The sequence below is a fragment of the Parasteatoda tepidariorum genome, chromosome 5 (genome assembly GCF_043381705.1).
Source record: "Parasteatoda tepidariorum isolate YZ-2023 chromosome 5, CAS_Ptep_4.0, whole genome shotgun sequence".
Classification (NCBI taxonomy): Eukaryota; Metazoa; Arthropoda; class Arachnida; order Araneae; family Theridiidae; genus Parasteatoda; species Parasteatoda tepidariorum.
Genome location: NC_092208.1, coordinates 2389731 through 2416454, shown reverse-complemented (window position 1 = coordinate 2416454; position 26724 = coordinate 2389731). Strand labels below are relative to the sequence as shown.

Here is a 26724-nt window from a genome sequence, read left to right as displayed (position 1 = left end):
AACATTAGGTAGATATATAATACCAAGGCCATGTCAAGGATTTCGAGAGTATACAATATTAGAAGGTTTTTAATGATTCGAGTATAATTCGACATAAGACCCTCGAAGAAATTTAAATGAAGAATTTTGGTACATCTTTCTCCAAAAAAAAAAGAGTAGCAACCATTTTACATCATAAGTAACGTACTGAAACACCATAGTTCATTGGTCTTTTGTGTAGTAACTACATACAGGGTGATTCTAAAAAGATGGGCAAAATTTTAGGAAGTGATAGTACATACCCAAGCAAACAATTTTTATCAAAGAATGCATGGTCGAAAACAAAACGCAAAGGTGCTGGCGCGTTTGGAAAGTTGTTTGCTGCAAACGTCTCCCATTGAATCTGCAGAAGAACTTGTCGCCAAGCTGTGGGCGGCTGCAGGGAAAGTTCGTGGTGTTTCAAAATGTTCGCCTATCTTTTCTTCGCCGTTGTACTACGTGCATAGCCACTGCCGGCCACTGTTTTGAACACTTATTGTAATCACATGACATTAAATTTGTTTTTATAACTTAACTTCATCGTTCTTTGTGTGCTTTTGCCTCATATAAGAACATAAACTTTGACGCCCTCTAGCGGTTTTGGGTTTTGTTTTCGACTATGCATTCTTTGACGAAAATTGTTTGCTTGGGTGTGTACTATCACTTCCTAAAATTTTGCCCATCTTTTTTTAATCACCCTGTATATCAAACCGTGCACCGTGATATAGTAACTGTGAATGAAATCAAGAGAATGTCATCTTTCACCGGTGAATGCCAACAATCACATAGTCGCTTTCGTGAAATATTTGTTATATCCGATTTGGTATTAATCTATTGGTTCATATTATTATATTTATTCGATATTTTAATAACTGCTGAGGATAGATTAGGAAGAACATCAGTGCTCGGAGTACCTGTTTAAATGCATACTGGGCTGTGGCACTTGACTTTAAAATAAATTAATACAGGGCAAATGTGTACGGGTAAGTGGCACTTAACTAGACCTAGTATATATTTCGGACATTTACAAAAGCGACAATGTGATTGTGATAATTCACCGGTGAAAGTAAACAACCACAAAAATCGAGCCGCGATAGACCAAAGGAATAAAGCGTTTGCCTTCCAATGTAAGGTAAACCGGGTTCGAATCCCGACGATGACTAGTCGATACGAATTCCGCACTTGCCTGGTACAGACCACAGTGCTAACGTGAAATATCCTCAGTGGTTGACGGATCATGGGTTAAAGTCTCCTTACCGTCAAGCTAACCGTGGAAGCTTCTCGTGGTCTTCCTCTCCATGTAACGCAAATGCGGGTTAGTTCCATCAAAAAGTTTTCCACGAAGGCAAATTTCTCGCAATAGTTGTTCCAGGATTTCCCTTGTCTTCTGGAGTGTGTTCAAAATGACAGGACTACGGAGTTGAACATTAGTTGTCGTAAACCCCCCAAAAAATTGGGTCGTCTGTTCAACGACGGATGTAAAATATACCACCCATCTCGGGCATTCATTATGACAACTACATATTTATTTAACTTTCATTAACAAAATAAAATTGATTTTTCACTCGTATTGACACACTAATTACGATTACAACTAACTTTTAAATATTTATTTTTCTTATATTTTTTACATTTTATTTTCTTCTTATTATTTATTTTCTTGTTTTTTCATATTTTTTACGCCCCTTTTTGCAGATTCGGTTGAGGGACCTCATGAGAAACGCTTACTGACTGATTTGCTGACTGGATACAACGTTCTGGAGAGACCCGTTGCCAATGAAACTGAACCCCTCCTCCTAAGTTTTGGATTAACCCTTCAGCAGATAATTGATGTGGTAAGTCAACTAACACTCATTAAAATAATTGGTCATTTAAGGAAAAGAAACTGGTGTAAGACAACATATTTTAAAGTAAACCACCGTTGTTAGAGTTCACTGCAGAGCGGGAGTAAGAAAAGAAACATCTCCGCGCTTTAAGATGAGACAACCTTTAATGCCCGCCAAACACAAACATTGAGTTCTTTTTCATTCACTTACTTCGCTTCATCATCTGCTATTATACTTTTCGTTACACTAGCTAATTAAATATATTTTAAATTTAAAACTGCTGTTTTCCCAGTAAAATGTCACAAAAAGAACAAACTAGTCACTCAAAAGAGAGAAATATTATCAAATTCATGAAATATTTAATGTTAAAAATATACACATTAAGATTGCGAAATAAATATTTTTGTCATACGATCGCCAAATAGTAACCTTGTTCACATCCTTCTCCCAAAAATAGCGAAATAGTATCTTCTGATACCAAGGTATAAATCCTGGTCAACGAACTGTATGAGTGTTCCACTCCGTAGCCTTGTAATTTAGAATCCTGGACCAAGCACTGGTAGGAATTAGACTTCGCTTTCTGATAGAATAAACTCGCATGTGCGTTACGTGAAGACCTCACGTGGGTTAGACCAACGGCAAAGGAATTTTTACCCATGATCCATCTGTCACTGAGGATATTTTACATCAGCACTGTGGTCAGTGTCATAATTCATATCAACCATCCAACGCTGGGATTTGAACCTGATTGAGAGACGAATGCTCTATTCCCTGAGCAACCATGGCATGGGCTTTCATATATGGGGCAAACTAAACTTACCCTTAAATTTTATTTTTAAAAAAAAACTAAAAGATACCTCCAAAACCAGGATATTTAAGGATTTTTTATCGTTGAAATTATAATCATAGGTTTGAGTTTTCTTCCTCTCATATCATTCAACACTGCTCTTGAGCAACTGACCTTGACCTTCAGGAATCATTCCACATTTTAAAAAATTATAATAATTTTCTTGAATGACGATTCTGGTATCTTGTTTCTCACTAGTGTTTAAAAACTTATTCGAACTTAATTTATATATTTTTCAAACACGTGATTCTCATCTTATCGTCTACACACACGTTTCCTATATCCCTTCTTTTATTAATGTCCAAGCTTGTTCCTCTTCTCCCATTGGTTAAACTCAGAATCACGGCATGATTCCTGCTTTTATAGTTTGATTACAACTACATTTCATGTCCTATCTCTCACTTCTTCTCAGTCTCCCCATATATATATTTATATATCTGTGACAATTTCTAACTTATAACTCTATTGGAACAAAAAAATAAATTATTGCGCGCATTTAAATATTTAATTATTTTACATTCGCCGTGTCAGATAAATTCAATAAACAACATTACGTGGTATGAAGTGTGGTCCACGTCACCAAATGTATACTTTTATAGCTGTTTCATACTACGTGCCTTTCTTTTCTCATTTCCTACTATTAGTTCACACTCTTTCTGTATATATTTATGTAACTAGTTCAAATTTTCAATGGTTAATAAAATACTTTCCACTCAAGTTCAAATACATTTTTTTAAACTTGTAGTGGAAGACACTTAATATTTAAACAGTTTTTTCAAATATTAATCCATTCATTAAATTTAATTAATTAATTTTAGTTTCATATGGGAGTAAAATTTTGTAATTATTTAATAAAAAGTAACTAAAATAAAAAAATAAAAATTGGTTGACCTAAGTAGGAATTTACTTTAAATTTTTTTATACTACTTGTTTTATAGTTAAGTGCTATCTCCCGGTATATATTTGCCCGGTATTCTCTACTCTCTTCTTCTTATGGTTAAGAGTTCTTGACTAACAACACTGATAGTTTTCCTATTATAATCTAATGGTTTATTCAAATATTAAATAAATATCAATGAAAATATCAATAAGTAAATTAATGCCAAATTAGATGTAACAAATATTTCGGGCAGTCACCAAAGAGATTATGTGAGAGTCGACATTCACCCGTAAAATTCGACAGATTTCGGCCTATTACAGAAATATATACATTTTTTTTCAGAGTTTATGAATAAAGGTCTGAAACCGTAAATATATTGTTTCTAACTGCAATCAAGCTTGAAACAATTTTATTCACTCGAAAAACTTTTTTACGTTTATCTGTAGGTTTTTATCTACTGTCATAAAATTTCTTGTTTATTCTACAGGGGAGTTTCCTTTAAACTAAAATTCTAAACTTTTGAAGTTAATTTTCTAATTATAAATCTGGGGGGGGGGAATTACATACTATAAACACTTTTATAAGCTTTTCGAGAAGTGTGAATTTAGTCTGTGCGCAAAAGATTTGGAATTCGAGACTTTTTTGGCATGTAGCCAACAATTTTAATGCCAAATGTGACATTTTAGAATAGTTTATGTTTTACCGCAATTAATTGTAAAGGTGAATATCCAGTACATTTTTAAAGACATTTATTTCACTAAATAAAGTACACAATTATTATGATTTCAATAGTATTTTTCATGTTAATAGTTTCCTTTTTTTTCACTAACCTTTATTTTTACTAACAACGAAGCGACTTTTGTAAATTTTGATACTTACGTAAAATTTCCAAGCGATTCTAATGACGTTTGTTTGTTTTACATAACTAGGAAACTCTAACATCGCTCGCTCAATTCAACGAACCCTCATAATTTCTTCTCATTTATCATTGTCAACATTTTCCACAAAAACAATTTTTTTTAATAAACTGCTAACAACAATTATTTTGACAATTTATTAAATATGAAACTTAAGTGATCACTCTATAGTGTAAATATATGTTTTCAGATCGTTTTGTTTTTATGATGATGTTAGTTCAGACTCTATTTTAAGGCGAAATAGGGATTATTCCTTTTTAGAAAATTTCATAATTTACTAGTCTAAAATTTCGAATTTTTCGAAAAGACACCATTAATTGCAATTTTCCTGAACGAGAACAGAAGCTTTTTCCGAATTTTATTGATACTTGTGTTACATGCAATATTCTAGCTATTTCCATCGAAAATCAGATTAAGTGAAACTATAAATTTATCTGAACAACTATCACAGTTGCGAATTTCAGAATTTAATTAATAAGAATATTGCAGTAGAGATAATTCATTAAAAAATAAAAAAAAATAGAGGAAAACTATTTTGTTGTTGTTGTTGTCGTATGCTATTAAGGTATTGGAGGTGCGATTGTTCTAATTTTCCAGTGGCGCCATCTCTGACCAAGAATTCGACTTTTGTCACACCCGCTTATAAGGTGGGCCCATTCATTCATCTACAGATCGTAGTTTTAACCTGAACCACTGAACGACCAATCTTCAATTCCCAGAAGTATAATTCGTTCAAGGAGGACTTTGTGACCCGACAGATATAACTTGCACCAGTCACCATTTAGTACACGGCGAGTATTCGGTCGGCTAGATTTGAACTCTCGTTGTCACTAACGTGAGTCCAGCGACCGGCCAACCAGGCTATACCAACCCCTTAAGGATGAATAAATAGGTTTAAGTACTTCTTTTTAATCTATGTTAATACAATAGCATGCTTTCGTACGTTACTTTTTAGAACACACACCAAAACACTGAATTGCTAATTTAAAAAAATATCCGTGCAGTAATCGAACTCGTTTATTGTAACCACTAGTCACGTGTGTTATCCGTTGAACTTTATATTCTTATTTTTATTTGTAAACGTTTAAACGCTATCTACAAGAATACTGCTAAATCATTATCAGTTTCCAAATTAGTCCCTTTAACATGAAAAATTATTATTACGAGATTTATACTATAATTTATATCATGAGACTGAGGTTATGGGTCAGAGTCCCCTTGCCGTCAGCCTAACTGTGAGAGGTTTTCCTCACTATGTAAGGCAAATGCTGGTTAGTTCCATCAAAAAGTCCTCCACGAAAGCAAATTTCTCCCAATAAGGTAAGTCATGAGTTTCTTCTGGATTGGGTTCAAAATTACGAGGCTACGGAGTTGAACATTAGTAGTCGTAAAGACAAACAATTGGGTCTGTTCTTCAACGATGGTTATAAAATAAAATAAAAAAATTTCAATTAATGCATATTACCAATTTAAGTAAGCATTGGTATCAATAATAATATGGTGAATAATAATGTCCCGATAAAGAATCTTTTCTCCATTTACTTTGCTTTTTAATAGATAGGTGACTTTTTTTAATTTATACACATTATCAATATTAATTGTCGAAAATAATAGGACAGTTTTTTCCGTTCCTCTAAATTAATAAGAAACATTTACTCCATTAATTTTTTCCTTTTAGTACATATATGGTGGAGGAGGATTATTTCAGAGTGCCATTTATGTTGAGATGGTGGAATATTAAGGTGTGGGTGGAGTTTCTATTGGTATAGTGGACTAGTTGAAGAATACTGACAAATTGAAGATTGCGATGAAAACAGAAGGGTGATGAAAATTAACAGTTGAACCGGATCAGAATTAATAAAAAGCTTTTATTTCATATAATTGCAGAGCTCGAGATACAAGATATAAATATTATTCAAAGGAATTTCAGTTGAATAAGTTTTGCATACCAATATTAATAAGGACAGGCCATGGGAGACAATTCCCCCACGACCTGCCTAAACTAAAGCCAAATTAAAAAGTACATGTAATTTGTTCCCAACGGACACAGAAGCATGGGTAGGAGATCCAAAATTGGCGATTTAATAAATTATAACATAGCCAAAACAAAGCCAACCAGCATATCAATATTGGGTTTAAAATAATACCTTGGCGATCACGAGTCGCCAACAAATTTATGAGAATTATTACAACCATGCAACTGAAACATTTTTGCGGTTAGAAATTAGAATAAAAAGTTATAAATAGATTTTTGTTTTCGATTAGAGGTGACAGTGAATTAATCAGTCTGCATTAGTAATGATATAAAAAGTATCCGTTACATTGATCTATAAGAGAAGAATAAATATTTTATATTTGTTTCAAAAGATTAAGTCTTTGATTTATTTTAAAAGTAATCCTATTAATAAAAATCAGCTTAAGTAATAAGAGATATTTAAAAGGATTGCAAATAAATATGTAATGCCAATTGTGGCATCACAACATAGCTTATTTCTTTTACTTCAATGTGCATATATTACCCAAATTAATTAACAATCACTGGCGCCAACAATAGTATGTCAACGTTTCTTGTGAATTTGTACCATTTTTTCATTAGTTTTGTCTTTGAATACATTATTGTTTTTCATTTCAATTACCGTTGATTTGAAATTGTTTACTTTTAGAGAAACACATTTTAAAAGAATTATTATAAACAAAATAGGCATGTAGAATCAGAAAATTTTAGAAATATTTTTTGGCTATTTTTTTTTCTATTGGCTATTTTTTGCAGAGTTAACAGTTAATAATTAATGGTGTCAACAGCCAGTTGTGAATTTTAACTTTTGTCCAGCTTTTTATAGTAAAAAATTCATTCATTTTCTTAGCGTTACTCAGCGTTACGAAAAATTTAGAAAGGGTAAAAAGTTATAAGTTTGGGAAACACTGCCCTAGAGGTATGATTTGTATTGGAACATGGAGGACTTTGATGCAAATTTAATCTGTCAAGTCACAGTCACTATTTACTACACATGGAGTCTAAGGCCGGTGAGAATCGAACTCACGACCTCCTCTTGTACCAGTGCCCTACCAACCAGGCTATCCCGGCCTAAATATCATTTATTTTATTTTATAACCGTCGTTGAACAGCAGATCGAATTTTCAGTTTACTGCTACCAATGTTCAACACCACAACCTTGTAATTTAATTTGTCCAGAAGACAAGGGAACTCCTGGATCGAGTATTGGAAGAAATTAGCCCACGTGGAGGACTTTTTTTATGGAACTAATCCGCATTTGCGTTACATAGAGAGGAAAACTATTTCATTTCATAACCGTCGTTGAACAGCAGACAGAATTTTCAGTTTACTACTACCAATTTTCAACACCGTAACCTGGTAATTTAATTTGTCCAGAAGACAAGGGAACTCCTGGTCGAGTATTGGGAGAAATTAGCCTTCATGGCGGACTTTTTTATGGAACTAATCCGCATTTGCGTTACATAGAGAGGAAAACTATTTCATTTAATTTCATTTCAAAACCGTCGTTGAACAGCAGACCGAATTTTCAGTTTACTGCTACCAATGTTCAACACCACAACCTTGTAATTTAATTTGTACAGAAGACAAGGGAACTCCTGGATCGTGTATTGGAAGAAATTAGCCTACGTGGAGGACTTTTTTATGGAACTAATCCGCATTTGCGTTACATGGAGAGGAAAACTACGAAGAACCCCCACAGCTAGCCTGACGGTAAAGGGACTCTAAACCATGATCCGTATACCACTGAGGATATTTTACGTCAGCACTGTGGTCGATGCGAGCCTGGTGTGGAATTCGAATAAACCAGCCTTTGAGAGATTCGAACCCCGGTCCAGCTCATCACCCCAATTGTTCAGTCTATCCCCTGAGCCACCATGACTCTAAATACCATTGAAAGACAATGGATAGCAAAAATCTCATTCTTATCAATGGTGAATAAGCTATTGAAAAAATTCCGTTTCTCATACGGCTCTAGTGTACGAACTGATGGAAAATTTATTACAAAAATTAAAGATCGGGTGCTAAATTTTCTACCTAATTTCAGGATGATAGAACAAAAGGTTCTTTAGTTATAAGGGGGATACCCACACCTTTCCAGATTCATATATAGAATCATTTTTAGAAAAAGTTATTTTCTAATCACCTCAATTTGTGTGACTGATGCACGTGCCTTTATTATAGAGAAAAAACTAATAATGCTTAGTGCTAAGTTTTTCTTTTACAATTCTATACTATGTATTATAAGCTAAATAGGAAAGTAAAAAATATGTAAATTAAGAAGCGTTAGATGGGCCACAATGATTTCAGTAAGAAAATTATTAAATTATTTTATTAATTATTAGAATAATAGTGTTTGGGTCAGAACTAATTAAATCGAGCAATAGAGTGTGAAGATACCGTCCAACTCAAAATATATAGAATCATTTTTAGAAAAAGTTATTTTCTAATCACCTCAATTTGTGTGACTGATGCACGTGCCTTTATTATAGAGAAAAAACTAATAATGCTTAGTGCTAAGTTTTTCTTTTACAATTCTATACTATGTATTATAAGCTAAATAGGAAAGTAAAAAATATGTAAATTAAGAAGCGTTAGATGGGCCACAATGATTTCAGTAAGAAAATTATTAAATTATTTTATTAATTATTAGAATAATAGTGTTTGGGTCAGAACTAATTAAATCGAGCAATAGAGTGTGAAGATACCGTCCAACTCAAAATATATAGAATCATTTTTAGAAAAAGTTATTTTCTAATCACCTCAATTTGTGTGACTGATGCACGTGCCTTTATTATAGAGAAAAAACTAATAATGCNTACAGAGCGAGAACGCGAGAATCTCGCATATTTTTTTCTTTTCTCGCAGAAAAAATGATTACCGCGAGAAATTTCCGCATTCTATAAATCAATTTCAAAATTCGCAAATTTCTCGCACTTTGGAAAAAGCTTCGAATTACGCCATTTAGAATAAAATCCATTTCACTTTTCTTCCTGGATCTATTATTAATTTCAACATTTGCCCCGTTATCTAGTTTCCCTATTTACTAGTATTGTTCAGAACCTTTTCGAACAACAGTACACAACCCCTTCGAGCCACGGAACCCCTTTCAGAACACATTTCTCTGCAACCACGTGTTTACTGTAGGTAAGGTCATGTAAGACGTTCAAATTTTTTATGCACTAATGTAAGATGGACAAATACGTAGTAAAGGCAAAATCTTCTATGATGATGCAGCAAAAATACTCAATGCTTTAAAAAATAGAAGACGTTAAAAATGTATTATAATTAAAGAAATTTTTTTTCCAAGTCTATTTGTATTATTTTAGTTTTTAGAAATCTCACTTAACTTTCTGAAATCTCACCCTGTTTTTAAGAAAGGGTGAGAAATTCTCACCCATTTTTTTTCTATGATGAAAACACTGCTGTATATATATATGTAATACAAATATTATAAATACTTTTGTATTAATAAAAACATTAAAACTCTTTTCATAAAATGTCTTCGGTAAAGAATAGGTGTAGAGATATTCTATTTTGGGACAAGACTGAAAACATACCAATGAATAATAATTAGATTTATGTTTCAAAGAAGTTATTTTTAGAAACTTTCCCTCTTTCACTTCCATACTAGGAAGCATTAAAAGATTTTCCTTAATGCGTAAGGATACAAGGAATGCAAAGACTGAGCCTTTTTATCTCATTTTACGTTAGTATTTAATGCGGGAGCGATTGTTTTCGCATGACTCTTGCTGTATGATGTATTCTATGTAAGATCTGCAGGAACCATCGGAGTTTTGTCCACCCCCTCCCTTGTGGAGAGTGGATGAGAAATGTTATAGCCACCAGCCTACCCGTAAATGAAACTAATGAAGGAATAATTGGTTCACGAATGAATTAATTAAGCTAATTGTAACCAAAGATAACAGGGATGTAGCCCTGTTACATACATACATACATACATACATACATACATACATACATGCATACATACTCGTTAAGTGCCACTACCCAGTATGCATGTGCCCCATATACCGTACACTAATGTTTTTTCTAAGGTTCAGTGCACAATATCAGAATCTCTTTGGTGAATGTTCAAAATATTTGTTGTATCAGATTTGATACTTTTGTAATATTTCGATACTTATTTGCTGAGGATAGATTAGGAGAAACATCAGCCTTAAAGAAACATTGACGGTGGGCATACCGGACAAATGTATACCGGGCATTGGCATTAAACATCAAGAAAACATAAGTGTTGGACATACCGGGCAAGTGTATATCGGGCAGTGGCACTTCACTAGACCTAGTATATACTTCATACATTTACCAAAGAAACTATGATTGCCCATATTCACCGGTGGAAGACTACAACCAACCATTTCGGTGATTCACATTAACTTATATACATGTTACTTAGGAAGGGGCTGAGCGGATTTCGCATAGCTAAGCCATCAACCATTCGATGAAATTTACACTTTAGAGTAAACGTGGACTGTTCTAGTAACATTACAACTTGGCTAAAGGGTAGTTCTAGAGCAGGGCTGTCTGACTGGCGGCCCGCCAGCTTCTTATTCAGGCTGATCGGCGTCAGTTTTCCCATTAAAATGTAAGCAAATTGTTTTATAATCCTTCTGTTCCATTGTTTTATAATTAACTAGTGGACTGCGCTCCATGCTCGCTATCGCTCGCCAATCCCCGAAAATTGCTAAGCAATCTTATATGGTTTGCTTCGCAAATCAAGCTCGCTTCGCTCGCTACTAACTTAGATACATTGCAAATGCACAAAACTCTAAGAAGAATTCAAAACAATCATTCAAATACATATAAAAACTTTTTTTTTAAAAAAATTACATCTTTTTAGTAAGACCAATAGTAACCGACATACCCCCTAAGGAGTTTGCGGATAAGGGTTTCACAAGTAAATACTAAGTTATTAAGCATATCTTTAAGTTAGGTTAGCTAAGTTAACTAAGTTATTAAGATATGAAGCATATCTTTTTAGTAAATACTAAGTTATTAAAATTAATTTGAATTCAAATAAATGACATGTAATTCGTTAAACCTATTAGAAATGTGCTATAGTATAATTCGTGATTTAAATCAAAAATCGTTAAATAAATTCGTAATATCTAAATTCGTGAAAAAAAGCGCTTTCGACAAAATACTACAATAGAGATCTATCGTCAAAGACTACTCACTTCTGCTAGCTTAATAGTATGAGATTGCCGCAGCTGATGCTCTCTGGATATTTCAGTTTCCGTTTTTAAAAGCGCTATATGTTGAGTCACCTCAGCTAGATTTGGCATGTGACATTTTTAGCGGCAATCATTGGTCGATTTTCTAGCGATGCCATTCAGGGAGTTGTAGAGAGGCTTTTTTTGTCGCCGTGTAAGAGAAATAGTAACGTAAACAAAACAAAGCAAACGTTGCCACCGGCGGAAAAGAAATATAGCCAAAATTTGGGAGCCACGTAAGAGAATTATATATATTAGATAATTCAACTATTAATTGTTATTGTATAAGAGGTAAGACATTATTTTTCAACTTTTTCAAACTGCGGCCCACCAGGTGATCAGTGACCGGAATTCTGGCCAGTGGGCTCTTTGCAGTTGGACAGCCCTGTTCTAGAGGGTTCGTTTACGGGAACGTTGGTGAATAAAGATTTTACATCAAAGGAGACCATTTTGTTTCATTAGGTTTGTACATATGAAATTCATTCCCAAAATAATAGGAATTTCTGGCAGTCAATAAATTCGTACAAGAATGTGGAGACAAAATTAAAACGAGATGCTTAGCTAATTTAATACCTTTAAATGTTAATATTAAATTCTTTCAAATGGCAATTCCTTTCTATTATCCTTTGTTGGATATGTTGGAGGACATTTTGTATATGTTAGCATTTTAATTCTAGATTATGTTGCATGTTTTAATAACCATCTCACTCTAGATTCTCATTTAAGAGACAAAATCAAATCCGTTCTCACTTGTTTAATTTGAGTTTGTTATATTTAAGTATTTTAGTGATTTTTGACTGTACGATTTAAAATCTCGAAATACTTGAAATTCTTCTTATTTACAGGGTGCTTAACGTTTTTAAAAAGTGCTTAAAGATGCTTATTTTTGTTTTTTAAAAGCCCTTTAAGGTGCTTTTTTCATTCTGTGTTTTTAAAAAGTGCTTAATTTTCCCTTTTTCAAAATGAGATTTTTCCTTTACTATGTTGATTTTCGCTTCGAATTATGCAAAAAGACACAGTCCACATTGTTCTATTCAACGTTTTCACAATTAATTCAACTTCAATCTATTTCGGCGTATTGTCTGTCCGTAGCGTAAGAAAACGCCATTTGCTTTACATGATTCAAAATTTTATGATATTTGACAATTGTTAAAAACAATGCCAAAAAGTTTTTTTTTTTGACATGACTGTTATATCAAGACAAAACCGTCAATTGTCAAAAACTTTCCTACTCTGCTTAATTATGATATTTTTTTAAAGTGCTTAAAAATATTTTTAAATGCTTGAAAAGTGCTAAAAGGGTGCTTATTTTTTGTTGCACAATTTGTACCCTGCATAATTCGTACCCTGATTTAAAAAGGCAGACCGACTGGTCGCCGAAGTCGGCTAAATTTAACTAAATCTGAATTTTCTAAATGTATGTTTTTTAGTTTTTTCCTAAAGCAAAAAAAAAAACGATTTGGCACAGTAGAATGATCTGGTTCTACATTATTAATAGGCTCTAAAATAAATTGCAAAATAATAATAACAAAGTAATGCTTTTTTTTATTGTGGGAACAGTAGAAAATATGGATAAAAGTGGGTAGGGGAGAAAGAAGAGAAAGAAAAATTTTAAGAACTTGCTATAATTCTTTATCATTCATTTACATTTTTTGAAAGGGAAAGTGATGCTAATCAATATTGGGATTATTTAACTTATTTTGTTTCATTTTAAAATGGTCGTTGAACAACCGGCCTAATTGTTTGAGTTTAAAACTGCTAATGTTCAACTCTGTAGCCTTGTAATTTTGAACCCAATCCAGAAGACAAGGAAACTCCTGGATCAAGTATTGGGGGAATTTTGCCGTAGTGGAGGACTTTTTTGATGGAACTAACCCACACTTGCGTTATATTGAGAAGAAAACCACGAGAACCTTCCACGGTTAGCCTAATGGCTTGGTGACTTCTAGCCCATGATCCGTCTACCATTGAGGATAATTCTCGTCAGCACTGTGGACGTTGCAAATCGGATGCGGAATTCGTATCGACCAGTCATCGCTGGGATTCGAACCAGGTTCACCTGATTTGAAGGCGAATGCTTTATCCCCTGAGCCATCACAGCTCTATTTAACTTATTTACCAATATTGGATTTTGTACTAATATACTGAAACGAAAAACAAAACTCATAACAATTATTATGATCCAAAATTTAAAGTAAAGTATAAGTAATTGTTGCACTGTTGAAAAAGGAATGGTGCAAACTAATAATTCTCATTTGGTTTCTTCTTTAAAAAAAAATAAACTGAGAAAATAACTAATTAAGAAAAAAAAAGGTGAGAAAAAAAATAGCTGAAGGAATAGGGTGTATTATCCGCAACTTATAACACGAAAAATAAAAACAGAAGAACAAATAAAATAACTCAATAAAAGAGAGATCTGTTTTTTCGTGTCACGCGAGCTCTTCCAAATCCCCACCCTTTTTTTTTCCTAAATCACAATCTGTTGGGTAGGGATTTAACAGCTACATGAACCGCCGAAAGTTTCCAGTTTCAATGAGAGGAAGGGGAAAAATCTCTCTTATTCCCCCCGTGGTTATTAAAAAAAAAATGTGTGGAACAAATATAGCTGAGAATTGAAGTGAAGTAACTTCTTCGAGATGAAATGAGAAGTAAAGGATTCCAATAACATCTCGTTTTTAAAGAGGAATCATTGTTAGTTTGTCGGCCGGCAGTTTATTTATCTTAACAACATATTTAAATAGTTCGGATTTACAATTTTCATTCTTAAATGTTATCTTTCGCGGATATAAATTATTTTATATCTCCACACATTTTGAAATGAACCAGAATATTTATTAACTTAAAGAATTTGATTGAATAGTTATAAATGTATAGGTGAGACACAAAAAATACCGAGTATTTCATTTTGTAAGTGACGTTGAACCCATTTTTCGGTAAATCATTGTCAATGTTCAACTCCATAAGCATGGGGCTTTAAATGCAGAACAAAAGAACTCTTGGAACAAGCATTAGGACAAACTAGCCTACGTGAAAAATGTTTTAATGGAACTAACCCAACATTCTGTTACATGGAGAGGAATACCACGAAATTTTTCGAATGTTTAGCCTGACAGCAAGAGAATTCCAAGTCATAATTACTTACCACTGACTGAGAATATACTGCTGATTTTTGGCCCGCGGAAACTTCTAAACGCAATAAAAAATTCTTTGATTTTGGTTTTTGTTTAAACATTATAAATTTCCTTTAATTAAAATATTTAATTCCGATTTATATCACTCTTAAAAATGCGTATATATTTTTTTTTTACACTTTCATTCTGTAAACTTCTTTTTTGTTAAAATCCATAACACCCCCNATATATATATATATATATATATATATATATATATAGAGAGAGAGAGAGAGAGAGATTTGACTCTTTTTTTAAAAAGTTTTTTTAGTTTTAAAAAATTAAAATAATTAAAAATAATTTAATTTTCGGCAAATATTAAGTTTACTGATAAAAATAATTATTAAAGTTACTGATAAAAATATTTAGTGCTTAGAACACTATTATATAAAAATGATCATGGAAAAAATTCCATGGAATTAAATTGAAAAAGAAAATATAAAAAATTATAAATAAAAATCCGGAGGGAAAAGTGTATAATCTCCTCATCAGCTCACACGATTATATCCACAAGATGGTGTGTTTTCTAATATTGTATCAATATAGTCAAAGCAAAATATGTCAATACAATAGTGTGAGGAGCACTAAAGAAGAAAAAAAATTTGAAACAAAATCAAAGACATTAAATAATAAAAATCACGTAAAAAACGGGGGGGAAATGTAAAGAAAGAACAGAATAAAACATGAAACGAAATCTGTAAAGCGATTAGCAAATTCAAATGAACTTACATGGGCGGGAAAACTTTCAAGAATGATTTTATATGTTTTCGTAATAAGATTACCTGATTACAAAATGTGAAAACCGAAACGCAAATTGAGCTAAAAGCGTAAATAGCGTTTTTTTTTGTTTATTTTTTTTTGCGTTTTTTTTGCGTAGCGTTTTTTTTTGTTTTATAGCGCATTCTTATACTGCAGTTATGAAACTTGCTTGATTTGTTAGTCGCCAAGAATTGGCTCGAAAACGGATGTGCGCATGGTAATATAATACTGGTATATAATTAATTAATAAGGTTATATAATTAATAAGGTTGATATTTAATTATACAATTAAAATTATTTTAGGAAATTAAATTTTATTAATGAAAAAAAAAAAAGAGAGAGAGAGAGAAAGAAACATGAATTGCCTGTTTTGCACATATTTTTAGCCACTGATTTTCAAGAAATGGATTTGCAAATGGTAAAAATATAAAAATTAACAAAGAAGTTTTTGGTAAGTTTATTTTTAATAACTTATGATTAACTCAATGATTTTATATGGAATTTAATCACTTTTTTTAATGGAGTTTAATCACTTTATGAATTTAATCCCTTTTTTAATGAAATTTAATCACTTATCGATTGTTTTTATCAAATTTTAAAATTGGTTGTTCCTGCCAGTAGTCATATGCTTGTCTCAAAGATTAAGCCATCCATGTTATGCATCAATAAATCTAAAAATAAATTTAAGGCAATAATTTTTTTTTTATAGTAGTGCAAAAATAAATTAGCTAAGAAAGATGAAAAATTAGATCCTTGTGTGATCCATTACATTTTATTTTTTGATTTTTACGTGATTTTTTATTACTTAATGTTTAATGTTTTATTACTTTTGTTTCAAAAAAAGTTTTTTGAGTGTTCTTCACACTATTGTATTGATATATTTTGCTGTCGCTGTATTGATACAATATTAGAAAGCACTCCTTTTTGCGGTTATCGTGTGAGCTGATAACGAAATCATATCTTTTTTACCCGGATTTTTATTTATATATTTTAAATTTTTTTTTCTTTTATTTTAATAATTTTTTTTCTTATCTTTTCATAATTTTTTTCTCTATATTTTGAATTTATTTTATAAGTTCTAAATACTTGTAGCTTATGCGCAGTTAGTTTCTTCGTTAATTAGTTTTCTTCGTTTTTCTCTTTTTATTCTTTTTGTACTTCTTTATTGTGCTATATATAAGAGTGTGTGCTATATATAAGCATTTCTGTGCTACATGTACTATTGCGCTATATATAAGCAAAAGATACACGCATTTTATAGAGTAAGATGAATTTGAATTAAATATTTTAATTGAAGAAAATTTATAATGCTTGAACAAAAACGAAATGAATAGAATTTTTTTATTGCTTTCAGAAGCTCCCGCGGGCCGCACATCAACAGTCGACCGGCCGCATGTGGGCCTCGGGACGCAAATTGTGCCTCCCTCATTTATAACACTATCTGAGTGTTCTGAAACATTTTTATGAGCCTTATATCCAATAAATCAGTAAATTCACCTTATGAAAAAAATTAAATAAAGCAATCAAAAGAGAAGAAAATATCTCAATAATAATTTTTTTCCCTAGCTGATCAAATGAGAACGCATTGCATATCGATATTTCATTAGTTTACTCACTTCGTATTCCAACAGTTCCATTACTCAATCGCCGCCTCAATGAATGTAACAACAAAAAAAAGAGGGTTAAATAAATAAAAACATGTTTCTTTCAGCCTCAAGCTATTTCCCCCCCCCCTCCCCTCTAATTTCACCCAAATTATAACAAAAGATGAATTTCAGGAAATGTACTCCACAATCTTTAAGAAAATACATCAAAGCAATTAAGAGAGACCATCGTTTGCGCCTTTTGTTATTCAGTTCTTTCCCTCCTCCTCCACCCTTTCCGTGAATTCCAAGCCGTTGCCACTTAACTGTTACAAAATATTGAGATGTATATGAGTTCTTTGAATTTTTTTTTCTTCTTTCTCTTTGTTATTTAGTGATGTATTTCTTCAGTAAGGGGGGGAAATGTTACTCCGTGAGACTAATAATTGCGGAGTTTCGTAGCAAACAAAAAAGTTAATTTTAAAGAAACATATTCAGTCGAATCAAATAGTAACAACCAAGTGATATATATATAGAGAGAGAAAAAAAAATTAAAGTCAATTTCTGCTGAGGTCAACAAAGGAAATTTTTATTTTAGTTACTTTTTATTAAATAATTAAAAAATTTTCTCCCATATAAAACTAAAATTAATGAAGGAATTAATATTACAAAAAACTGTATTAACTACAAGCGTTATCCACTACAAGTTCAAAAAAAATGTATTTCATTAAAGATTGAACATTTGAAAAAAATATATAAATATATATAGGGAGAGTATGGACTAATAGTAGGAATTGAGGAAAAAAAAGGCCCGTGGTATCAGACAATTATAAAAGTATAAATTGGGGGACGTGGACCACACCGGATACCACCTAATGTTCTTCAATGAATTTACATGACACAGCGAATATAAAATAATGAAATACAGTCAAACCCCGCTATAGTGAACTCCCGGATATAGTGAACGAAATGTTCGGTCCCGTGCCTTGCTATACACGCATAATGTTATTTTTTGTGGATATAGTGAACCAAAAAAAGTGAGGAAGTTGGATATAATGAACTTCTTTCTGTCTTCGGCTGATTTTTTTCTTCATTTCTTTTTTTTGCAATAATTTTGAAATACATATACCGATTTCGAAAACCATCTATAGAGGGGAATGTAGTGATAAGCATTTTCTCTTGTTTACTTCTTTTATCTCACTTTCCCATCCTTAAACAAACCAAGCAGATGTTTCCAACTCAGGCAGACGATACATCTGTAAGGTGTCAATGGGATCAATATGCATTTTCTGTCAGATGGAATGAGTAATTATTCATTATTGGTTAGAGGGTTGGGCACTAATATGTGCTAAGGCCCTCATTTCAACTCCTTTTTGCTCTCAGTTTAGTTGAAAAAAAGCCTGCAAGCAAGTGTCTCAAATTTAACTATAGCGAGCAGTAAACGTCCTCCTGATGAAAGAATGGGCATAATCAGAAAAAGTGAAAATGGATGCGATCAAGCTGATATTTTCAGGGAAAGTAAACTATCCAAATCTGCATTTTGTAACATATGGAAAAATAGGCAATTAATAATTTCTCCTCTTGAAAAAAACTAGTTGACAGAAAAAAATTGAGAAAAGCAGATCACAAGGATGTAGAAGAAGCATTACTGAAGTGGTTCACCATTCGAAGAAGCCGCAATCTTCCAGTATCTGGACAAATGTCGATGAATTTGTAAAGTGATTTTATGAGACTACTTGCATGTGCTCGAATGGCAGGTGAGACAGATTTGAAAAACGGAATAACAGAAATTCAGGAAAAATTAGCTGAGAGTCGGGAAGTGTTTCCATATCTGATGTTGAGGATTGCTCATCAGCTAAAGATTACTAATTTTTTTCGTATGCAAGACGAAGAGTAATAAAAAATAACACATTTTTTGCTACTACATAATATTTTTCAGTCATTTATTTGAATAATGTGTAATAAAATTGAGGAGTTTGGGAACCATTAGTTAAGTTGCCTGCGTAACGGATATAGTGAACACTCGGTTATAGTGAACCAAAATTTCGGTCCCTTGAAGGTTCACTATAGCGGGGTTTGACTGTATTTAAATCTACACAATAAACTATTTTTTGTTCCAACAGAGATATAAGTTAGAAATGATCACAGAGGTTATTTTTAAAATAAGTACAAAACTGAATCGCTTCTAGTAAAATTCAAAACAATGACTAACTCTCAGTAAAATGACGTGATAAAGTTGAGCTAAGCTTCTCCACATAAGTTAAAATGTTAATTAAAGTGAAGTGAACCGTAATGGCTAAGGGGATAGAGCGTTCGATTTTCAATGAGGTGAACCGGGTTCGAATCCCAACGATGCGAATCGATACGAATTCCGAATCCGGCGTACACAGCTGACTTAAAATATTCTCAGTTGCAGATGGATCATGGGTTAGAGTCAGGCTAACCGGGCGAGTTTTTCGAGGTTTTCCTCTCCAAGTAACGCGAATAGGGGTAAGTTTCATCACAGAGTCCCCCAAGAATGCAAAATTTCTCCCAATTCTTAATCCACGAGTTCCTTTGTCTTCTGGATTGGGTTCAAGAATACAAGGATACGGAGTTGAGCATTAGTAATCGTAAACCCCAAAAAATGGGTCGGCTGTTCAACGACGGTTATAAAATAAAATTAAAGTGAAGTTAATTAAATATAGGGCTGCTTCGCTCTTTGTTGAATTATAACTCTTTCTCGTCAACTTCTTTTACTTAACTTAGATTTATTCTTGGTTTAGGTATTTTATTGTAACGGTTATATATTTTTATTTTATTGTACTTGGCAATTTCGATGCATAATTAGTTCATGGCTTCGTGCCTGTCTTTATGTTGAGTTAGATATATAACGAAAAGAAATTGAGATCTTTGTAAAAGAATATAGTACATGCCACTTAAGAGAATTGATACGTAACTGGCTTGGTTTTACTAAAAATAGAATGGAAAGAAAACAAATGCCAAGTTTCAACAACCAATCAGGATCAAGATCTATGTAGGAATTGACTTTTAAAAAAAATTTATATTACTTTTTTTTTTATAAACTGTGTATATAGTTTTTTAAACATCTAAATCCTAATTTTCTTTGAAAATAGTTATCTTTTGTAACCATTTGTCATACAATAATAAATAAATAGGAGATTAAAAGTGACATTTTCTTGTACCATAGCAATACCGTTTTGTACTTGTACAATCATCTAGACACGAGCATTTCCTAATAATTTTGAAGATTATGATTCATAGTTATTGTCCCTCCCCTCACCCTTCCTCTCACTTTCTTCGGTAATTTGATTTTTTTTATTGCCATCGTAAAAGATTACATCACAGTACATTTATGAAATTGCTCTGAATGACATCGTCCTCCAGATCTAGTCTCTTCGAGTCATTTGCCTCTTTCTGTTATCTTGCAATTTTCAATTGTAACCGATATTGGGTGCGATTCATATGTCATGTTTTAACACTAGAAAGAGTGAAACTTAGTTTTCCTATATTGCCCAAGAGCAATCAAAAGTATTGGATTGTCAAAGAATAAATAATGTGTAAAAAAATTTCGTTAAAATTAATTTTAAATATTTTTTTATAATATATACAGTTATATAACAAGTTATTAGTAAATATTAACAATAAAAAAAATTATATGCTGAACAAAATTTTAAGAAATTGTGTCATTATATACATCATTGTTTTTCTAATTGAAATTAAAAGCAGTCAAAATGACTTCCTTAGGCAATCTAGCCTTAAGGCGAATGTACCTAAAGATTTTATGCTTAGGAATTCACAGGGCCAGACTTAGTCNTATAATACAGTAGGGAACCGATTATCCGGAATGAGAGGGACCATCGCTATTCCGGATAACTGATTTTTCCGGTTTTCAGAATCGCTACAAAAGGCCGTTTTTTTATAGTTAAACCAACTAAAAATAGAAAAATATTTAGAAATAATCTTAAAAAGAAGAAAAAACGATGAAGTAATAGACTAATGATTATTTCTAAAATGATGGTAAGGTAAACATCTTTCAAAAAAGAAAGAAAAATCCTAAAATCTTATAAAATTTTTTTTTTAAATAGCGAGAAAATTATCGAATTTCGTTCCGGTTTTTTGGTTTTCCGGTTTTCTGATTTCCGGATATCGGGTTCTGTACAGTAATTTTGAAGATTATGATTCATAGTTATTGCCCCCTCCCCTCACCCTTCCTCTCACTTTCTTCGGTAATTTGATTTTTTTATTGCCATCGTAAAAGATGACATCACAGTACATTTATGAAATTGCTCTGAATGACATCGTCCTCGAGATCTAGTCTTTTCCAGTCATTTGCCTCTTTCTGTTATCTTGCAATTTTCAATTTTAACCGATATTGGGGGAGATTCATATGTCATGTTTTAACACTAGAAAGAGTGAAACTTAGTATATACCTACATTGCCCAAAAGCAATCAAAAGTATTGGATTGTAAAAGAATAAATGATGTGTAAAAAAATTTCTTTAAAATTAATTTTAAATATTTTTTATAATATATACAGTTATACAACAAGTTATTAGTAAATATTAACAATAAAAAAAAATTATATGCTGAACAAAATTTTAAGAAATTTTGTCATTATATACATCATTGTTTTTCTAATTGAAATTAAAAGCAGTCAAAATGACTTCCTTAGGCAATCTAGCGTTAAGGCGAATGCACCTAAAGATTTTATGCTTAGGAATTCACAGGAACAGACTTAGTCTAAGTGGGGCCCCCCTCTGCTTCGCTACTTCAGTAATGAAGAACCGAACTTTATGTGGAGGTATTTAAATTCTTCACCTCTTTATTAGATAACAAGAAAATTGACTAGAACCTTAAATAGCTATAAAATCCCCCCCCTCCAATGGTCAAACGTAACGTCGTTCGATCTATTTTATTTATTTTCTGACAACTCTATGTCCGAATGCAGTCTTCTGATTACTAACTTTGTCATCTAGCAGCGAAATATTCATATTCTTGTTCTGAACTGGTTCATATTCTTGTTCTGAATTGTGCTGAACTGGGCTAAACTATCTCAATGACGATGGCTTAATTTAGCCATTCAGAAACCTGTATTTTTGTAAACATGAGGCATTTTGCGATATGGAGACATACAGGATTTTGATTGGTCAAATTTAAATGACGTATGCGAAAATTAAACTGAATTCGCGCCCCAGAAATCCATGAATATATAGATTAATATAGATTGCGAAAGATAGTTTACGTTTTCATACGATAGTTTAATGATGAAGCTGACGTAAAACTGACTGATTTTGCACTGTACTGATATTTTGTTTTTAAAAAAAAGTTCATTAAAGAAAGAAATATAAAATAAATTTTCCATTTGATTTGGGGGCCCCCTCTGATGTGGGGGTCTGGGGCAACTGCCCCGTATAACCCTGCCTTAGTCAGGCTCTGGGTATTCATGGAATTTTTATAATTTTCCTCTATAACTTTCAAAACTGGACACAGCTTGAAATACGTTTTTACGGAAATGGACTCAGCTGGAAAAGGCGTGTTTAAACGCATCTCCATGCAATGCTAAAAATGCAATCACGTGACATATATGCACGTGTATTACTATGCTTAATTCTGAACTTAATAAATCAATTGATTTAAAGAATTGAAACAGATGTATTCTGAAAGTATGTTTTATTAACACTATATTAACCTCTTCAGAACCGTGATCACATACACTTCATCTCGCGATTATTCTTTCACAAACGCGGGATAAAAATGCGTTTTTATCTGACTCTAGAGGGCCAATATTACACGGACGTTCTCTCATGTTGCATCTCGTATTGGAAAGTATACCTAATCCTTATTGCTTATACGAGTCTGAGGAAACGCATTTTTCTCATCAAATAAACATCAACATTTAGCAAACAGCCGATGTTCTTTAAATGAGCTGCTCGAGCCGTGGTGCTCAGGTGATAGAGTGTCCACCTCTCAGTGAGGTGGACTGGTTCAAATCTCAGCGGTGGCAGGTCGATATGCACCGATCACAGTGCTGACATAAAATATCCTTAGTGGTCTTCGGATCATGGGCTGGAATCTCCTTGCCGTCGGGCTAACCATGGGAGGTTTTCGTGGTTTCCCCCTACGTAACGCAAATACGAGTTAGTTTCATTAAAAAGTAATCCACGGTGGCTAGTTTGTCCCTGTTCTTGATCCAGGAGTTCAAATGTCATCTGGGTTGGGTTGACCAAGGCCACGGAGTTGAATATTGATAGTCGTAAACTCAGAATTGGATCTGCAGTACAACGTCGATTATAAAATAAAATGAATTGCTGAAAGGTCACTACGAATAACGCCACCTGGTGTCAAAATGTCTTTATAAATATTTTCCTAGATCTATAAATCATTTTCTGTTGAGATTTCCAAGTTGTTATTTGTCATAAAATGGTGCTCCATCATGAGAGTTTTACGAGTCCGAATTAGAAGAAATCAGGACTTAATGGAACTTTGAACAACCATTAGTAGTGTCTTTGAATAGGGTTTCGAAGACGTAAGCCTTGGTGCAACAATGAATGTTGCGATCGCCCTCGATATCTGAATGTTTTGAAATGTTAATTGACTATTAGACGACTGTTATTACAAACATTATTCGGAGGAAGTACGTTTTTGTGCCTGATTACATAAAGTGTCGTCTGCAACTAATTAATCAATATATTTGTGGTCACCCCTCAAACATCTAACAATGAGGCCTAGAACGTGAAGATCCGATTATTAAAACAAAAATTATACAGAATGGTCCGTTATTTATTTTGCTCACCCTGCAGTTCTATTTCAAGAACTGAAAATATAAAGTTCATTTTTACTCAGTTTCAAAGTGCATTCTTAAACAATTATTTATAAAAAAAAATATTGTTGTATTGATTTCTTTAAACTTTACATTCCTATATTTTTCTAATGTAATCTAACATTTACTTCCTTAAGTTATTGTTAGGAAATGGTTTTTATGGGAATTATGTTTCATTTTATGAAAAATAATACAAAATCTGATGTGATTATGTCACAAAATATATTTTTAATAAAATAGAAGCACGGATAAAATTAGTCTACGCTTATAATTAGTGATTTGATCGCTTTACCAATATGAACATGTTTATACAAATTTAATTTTTGTCCCGCAGTGGACTGATCGTTAAGACACGGTTCCCAGCAGATCACCGAAGTCAAGCATCACTGGCTGCGGTCAGTGTGCGGGTGGGTGACCACTTGGATCAGTCTGCGTAGGGACCGAGGGTGTGCGGTATTGGTCCTCGTTAAACTGTTCTACCGTAAAGTGCTCGACTTCGCGTGCAGGTCGTCGGGCTACCGAAGCGGGGGTGCCATCCCCTCTGCAGAGGATCAAAATTGTGATGGCATGTCTTCGGATCATCCTCAGGGATGTTTCCCAGACCGTCGCCAATAGCCCAGTGTGCAGCTCTAGTGCGACGTAAATGAACTAGCACAACAACAACAAATTTTATTTCCTTTTAACTATTACCCTGAACATAATGAGAAAATCTGATTCATCATTACTATATTTATTATTTATGGGCCGGTATAACCTGGTAGGTAAGGCACTGTGCCCATGACCAAGAGATCGTGGGTTCGATACCGGCCGGGCGAAGACTCCCCGTGTAGTAAATGGCGACTGCACGTTAAATCTCTCGAGTCACGAAGTCCTCCATGTTCCCATACCAAATCATACGTCTGGGGGTACTGATCAAGGAGTTTTCTTATCTCCTGGATTGGGTTCAAAATTACGAGGCTACGGAGTTGAACGTTAGTTGTCGTAAACCCAAAATTTAGTCTGCTGTTCAACGATGGTTATAAAATAAAATATATTTATTATTTAACAAAGTAATTCCTTGATATGAAATTCATTTGAATTCTAAAAGAATAATATTTGACCAGGTGTGCCACTTTTTAATATGTGTATGCATTTAGAGCAATCTGGTATTTCAAGTTATGTAGTAGGTTTTTAAAAGTTACGTGACAATCAAATTAAAAAGTTTAGAACACTTTCTATTGAAACATACTAAAAATTGTTACGTTTCATTTAAAATTAATCAGTAAGGTATATATCGTATGAAATGGAACTTACTGGTTAAAAATTATAAGAATAATAAAGATAAGTATTTTATCACATTTTACCTAAAAATTTACACTTAACACAAATCCGAATTAAAACTTATAGCTACAAACAAGCTATAAACAAAAATTACTTCAAATGATGCTAAAAAGTTTTCGACAGTTACAAAAAATAAACTGGTCTTTAAAAATTATTACACAAAAAATTTATCGTACATAAATTAAACTAAATGACTAATAATCACATGTATAAATAATAATTATCGATTTCGTCATCAAAATCGTTAAGTAATTATCTAAATAGTTTTAAAAAATTCATTAAATGGTTTTTAAGATACTACTTACGCCCAAAAGTGATAAATATAGAATTAGTTCTTTAAGATATTATTTAACTGTTCTAAAGGTGTTCATTTTTATTTAATTACAAACAGGTTTTTAGTGTTTTTTTAAAGTAATAAGTTTAACAAATTTCTAAAATTTTGAAACATTATCAAGCCTATGTTCAAGACGTGTAAACTGGAGTCTATTTTGGAGTAGATTTTCATAGATGAAGGTTGCAGACAACACTCGCCCAAATCTTATTCTGACAGTCTTTACACGATGTTATCACGACAACCTTGTTTCTCGGCTATTTTAATACGACATATGTTTCATTCCATTTTCACAGCCATTTTGGCAATACACATTTTAAAACAGATTTATAGAATTTAAGTGATGAATTATTTTTTACTATTTATGAATTATTTTTCACTATCTAAATGAGGAAATTAAGAATTTTGTAAACTTAAGTTTTTTTAAATGATAATTTTTTTGATGCTCTTTTTGTTAATTAGGCACTTTTTTGAAGGGCTCTTTACAGTTTTTAGTACCCCGAACTTTTAGAGGCTGAAAAAATTTTTTACTACTATGATAAAAAAATAACAAGGAATATTATAGTTAAAAATATAATTTTAAAATTACACCTTCCTGAATTGTTTTAACAACTGAGAAAGAAATATTTAGTTTCCATTGACTGTAACATTCTAATTTCTAACCCTGTTTTCACAATATCTAGCTATACTTAAGTCATTGGATAATGTATATTTTGAAGTCTTCTTGTAGCTTTTATATTATTCTATTTTTTTCCCTCATTAAATATTGCATTTTATTCTTATATCTTCAAAATACTTGTGTGAATTTCTATTTGTCGAAACTTTATGAATGAATGACCATTTTTAATTTTTTTTTTAGGAAGAAAAAAGTCAAATTATAACTACTAATGTTTGGCTGAATTTGGTAAGTTATTAAATTTGAACTCAAATTATTTTATTGTAACAGTTTATTATTAGTTCAGGCAAAGAAATATTAAATGATATATATATTCAAATAAAC

The 26724-nt window shown here is 32.4% G+C and overlaps 1 protein-coding gene across 1 annotated transcript in view; it reads left to right on the top strand.

The window, feature by feature from the left end:
* LOC107444340 (neuronal acetylcholine receptor subunit alpha-7-like) overlaps positions 1-26724 on the top strand; it is a 185420-nt gene that overhangs the window by 108749 nt on the left and 49947 nt on the right. The window contains exons 2-3 of the mRNA XM_071180922.1: positions 1714-1853; positions 26584-26628. Of these exons, the coding sequence (XP_071037023.1) occupies positions 1714-1853; positions 26584-26628 (185 nt within the window). The remainder of the gene's footprint in view (positions 1-1713; positions 1854-26583; positions 26629-26724) is intronic.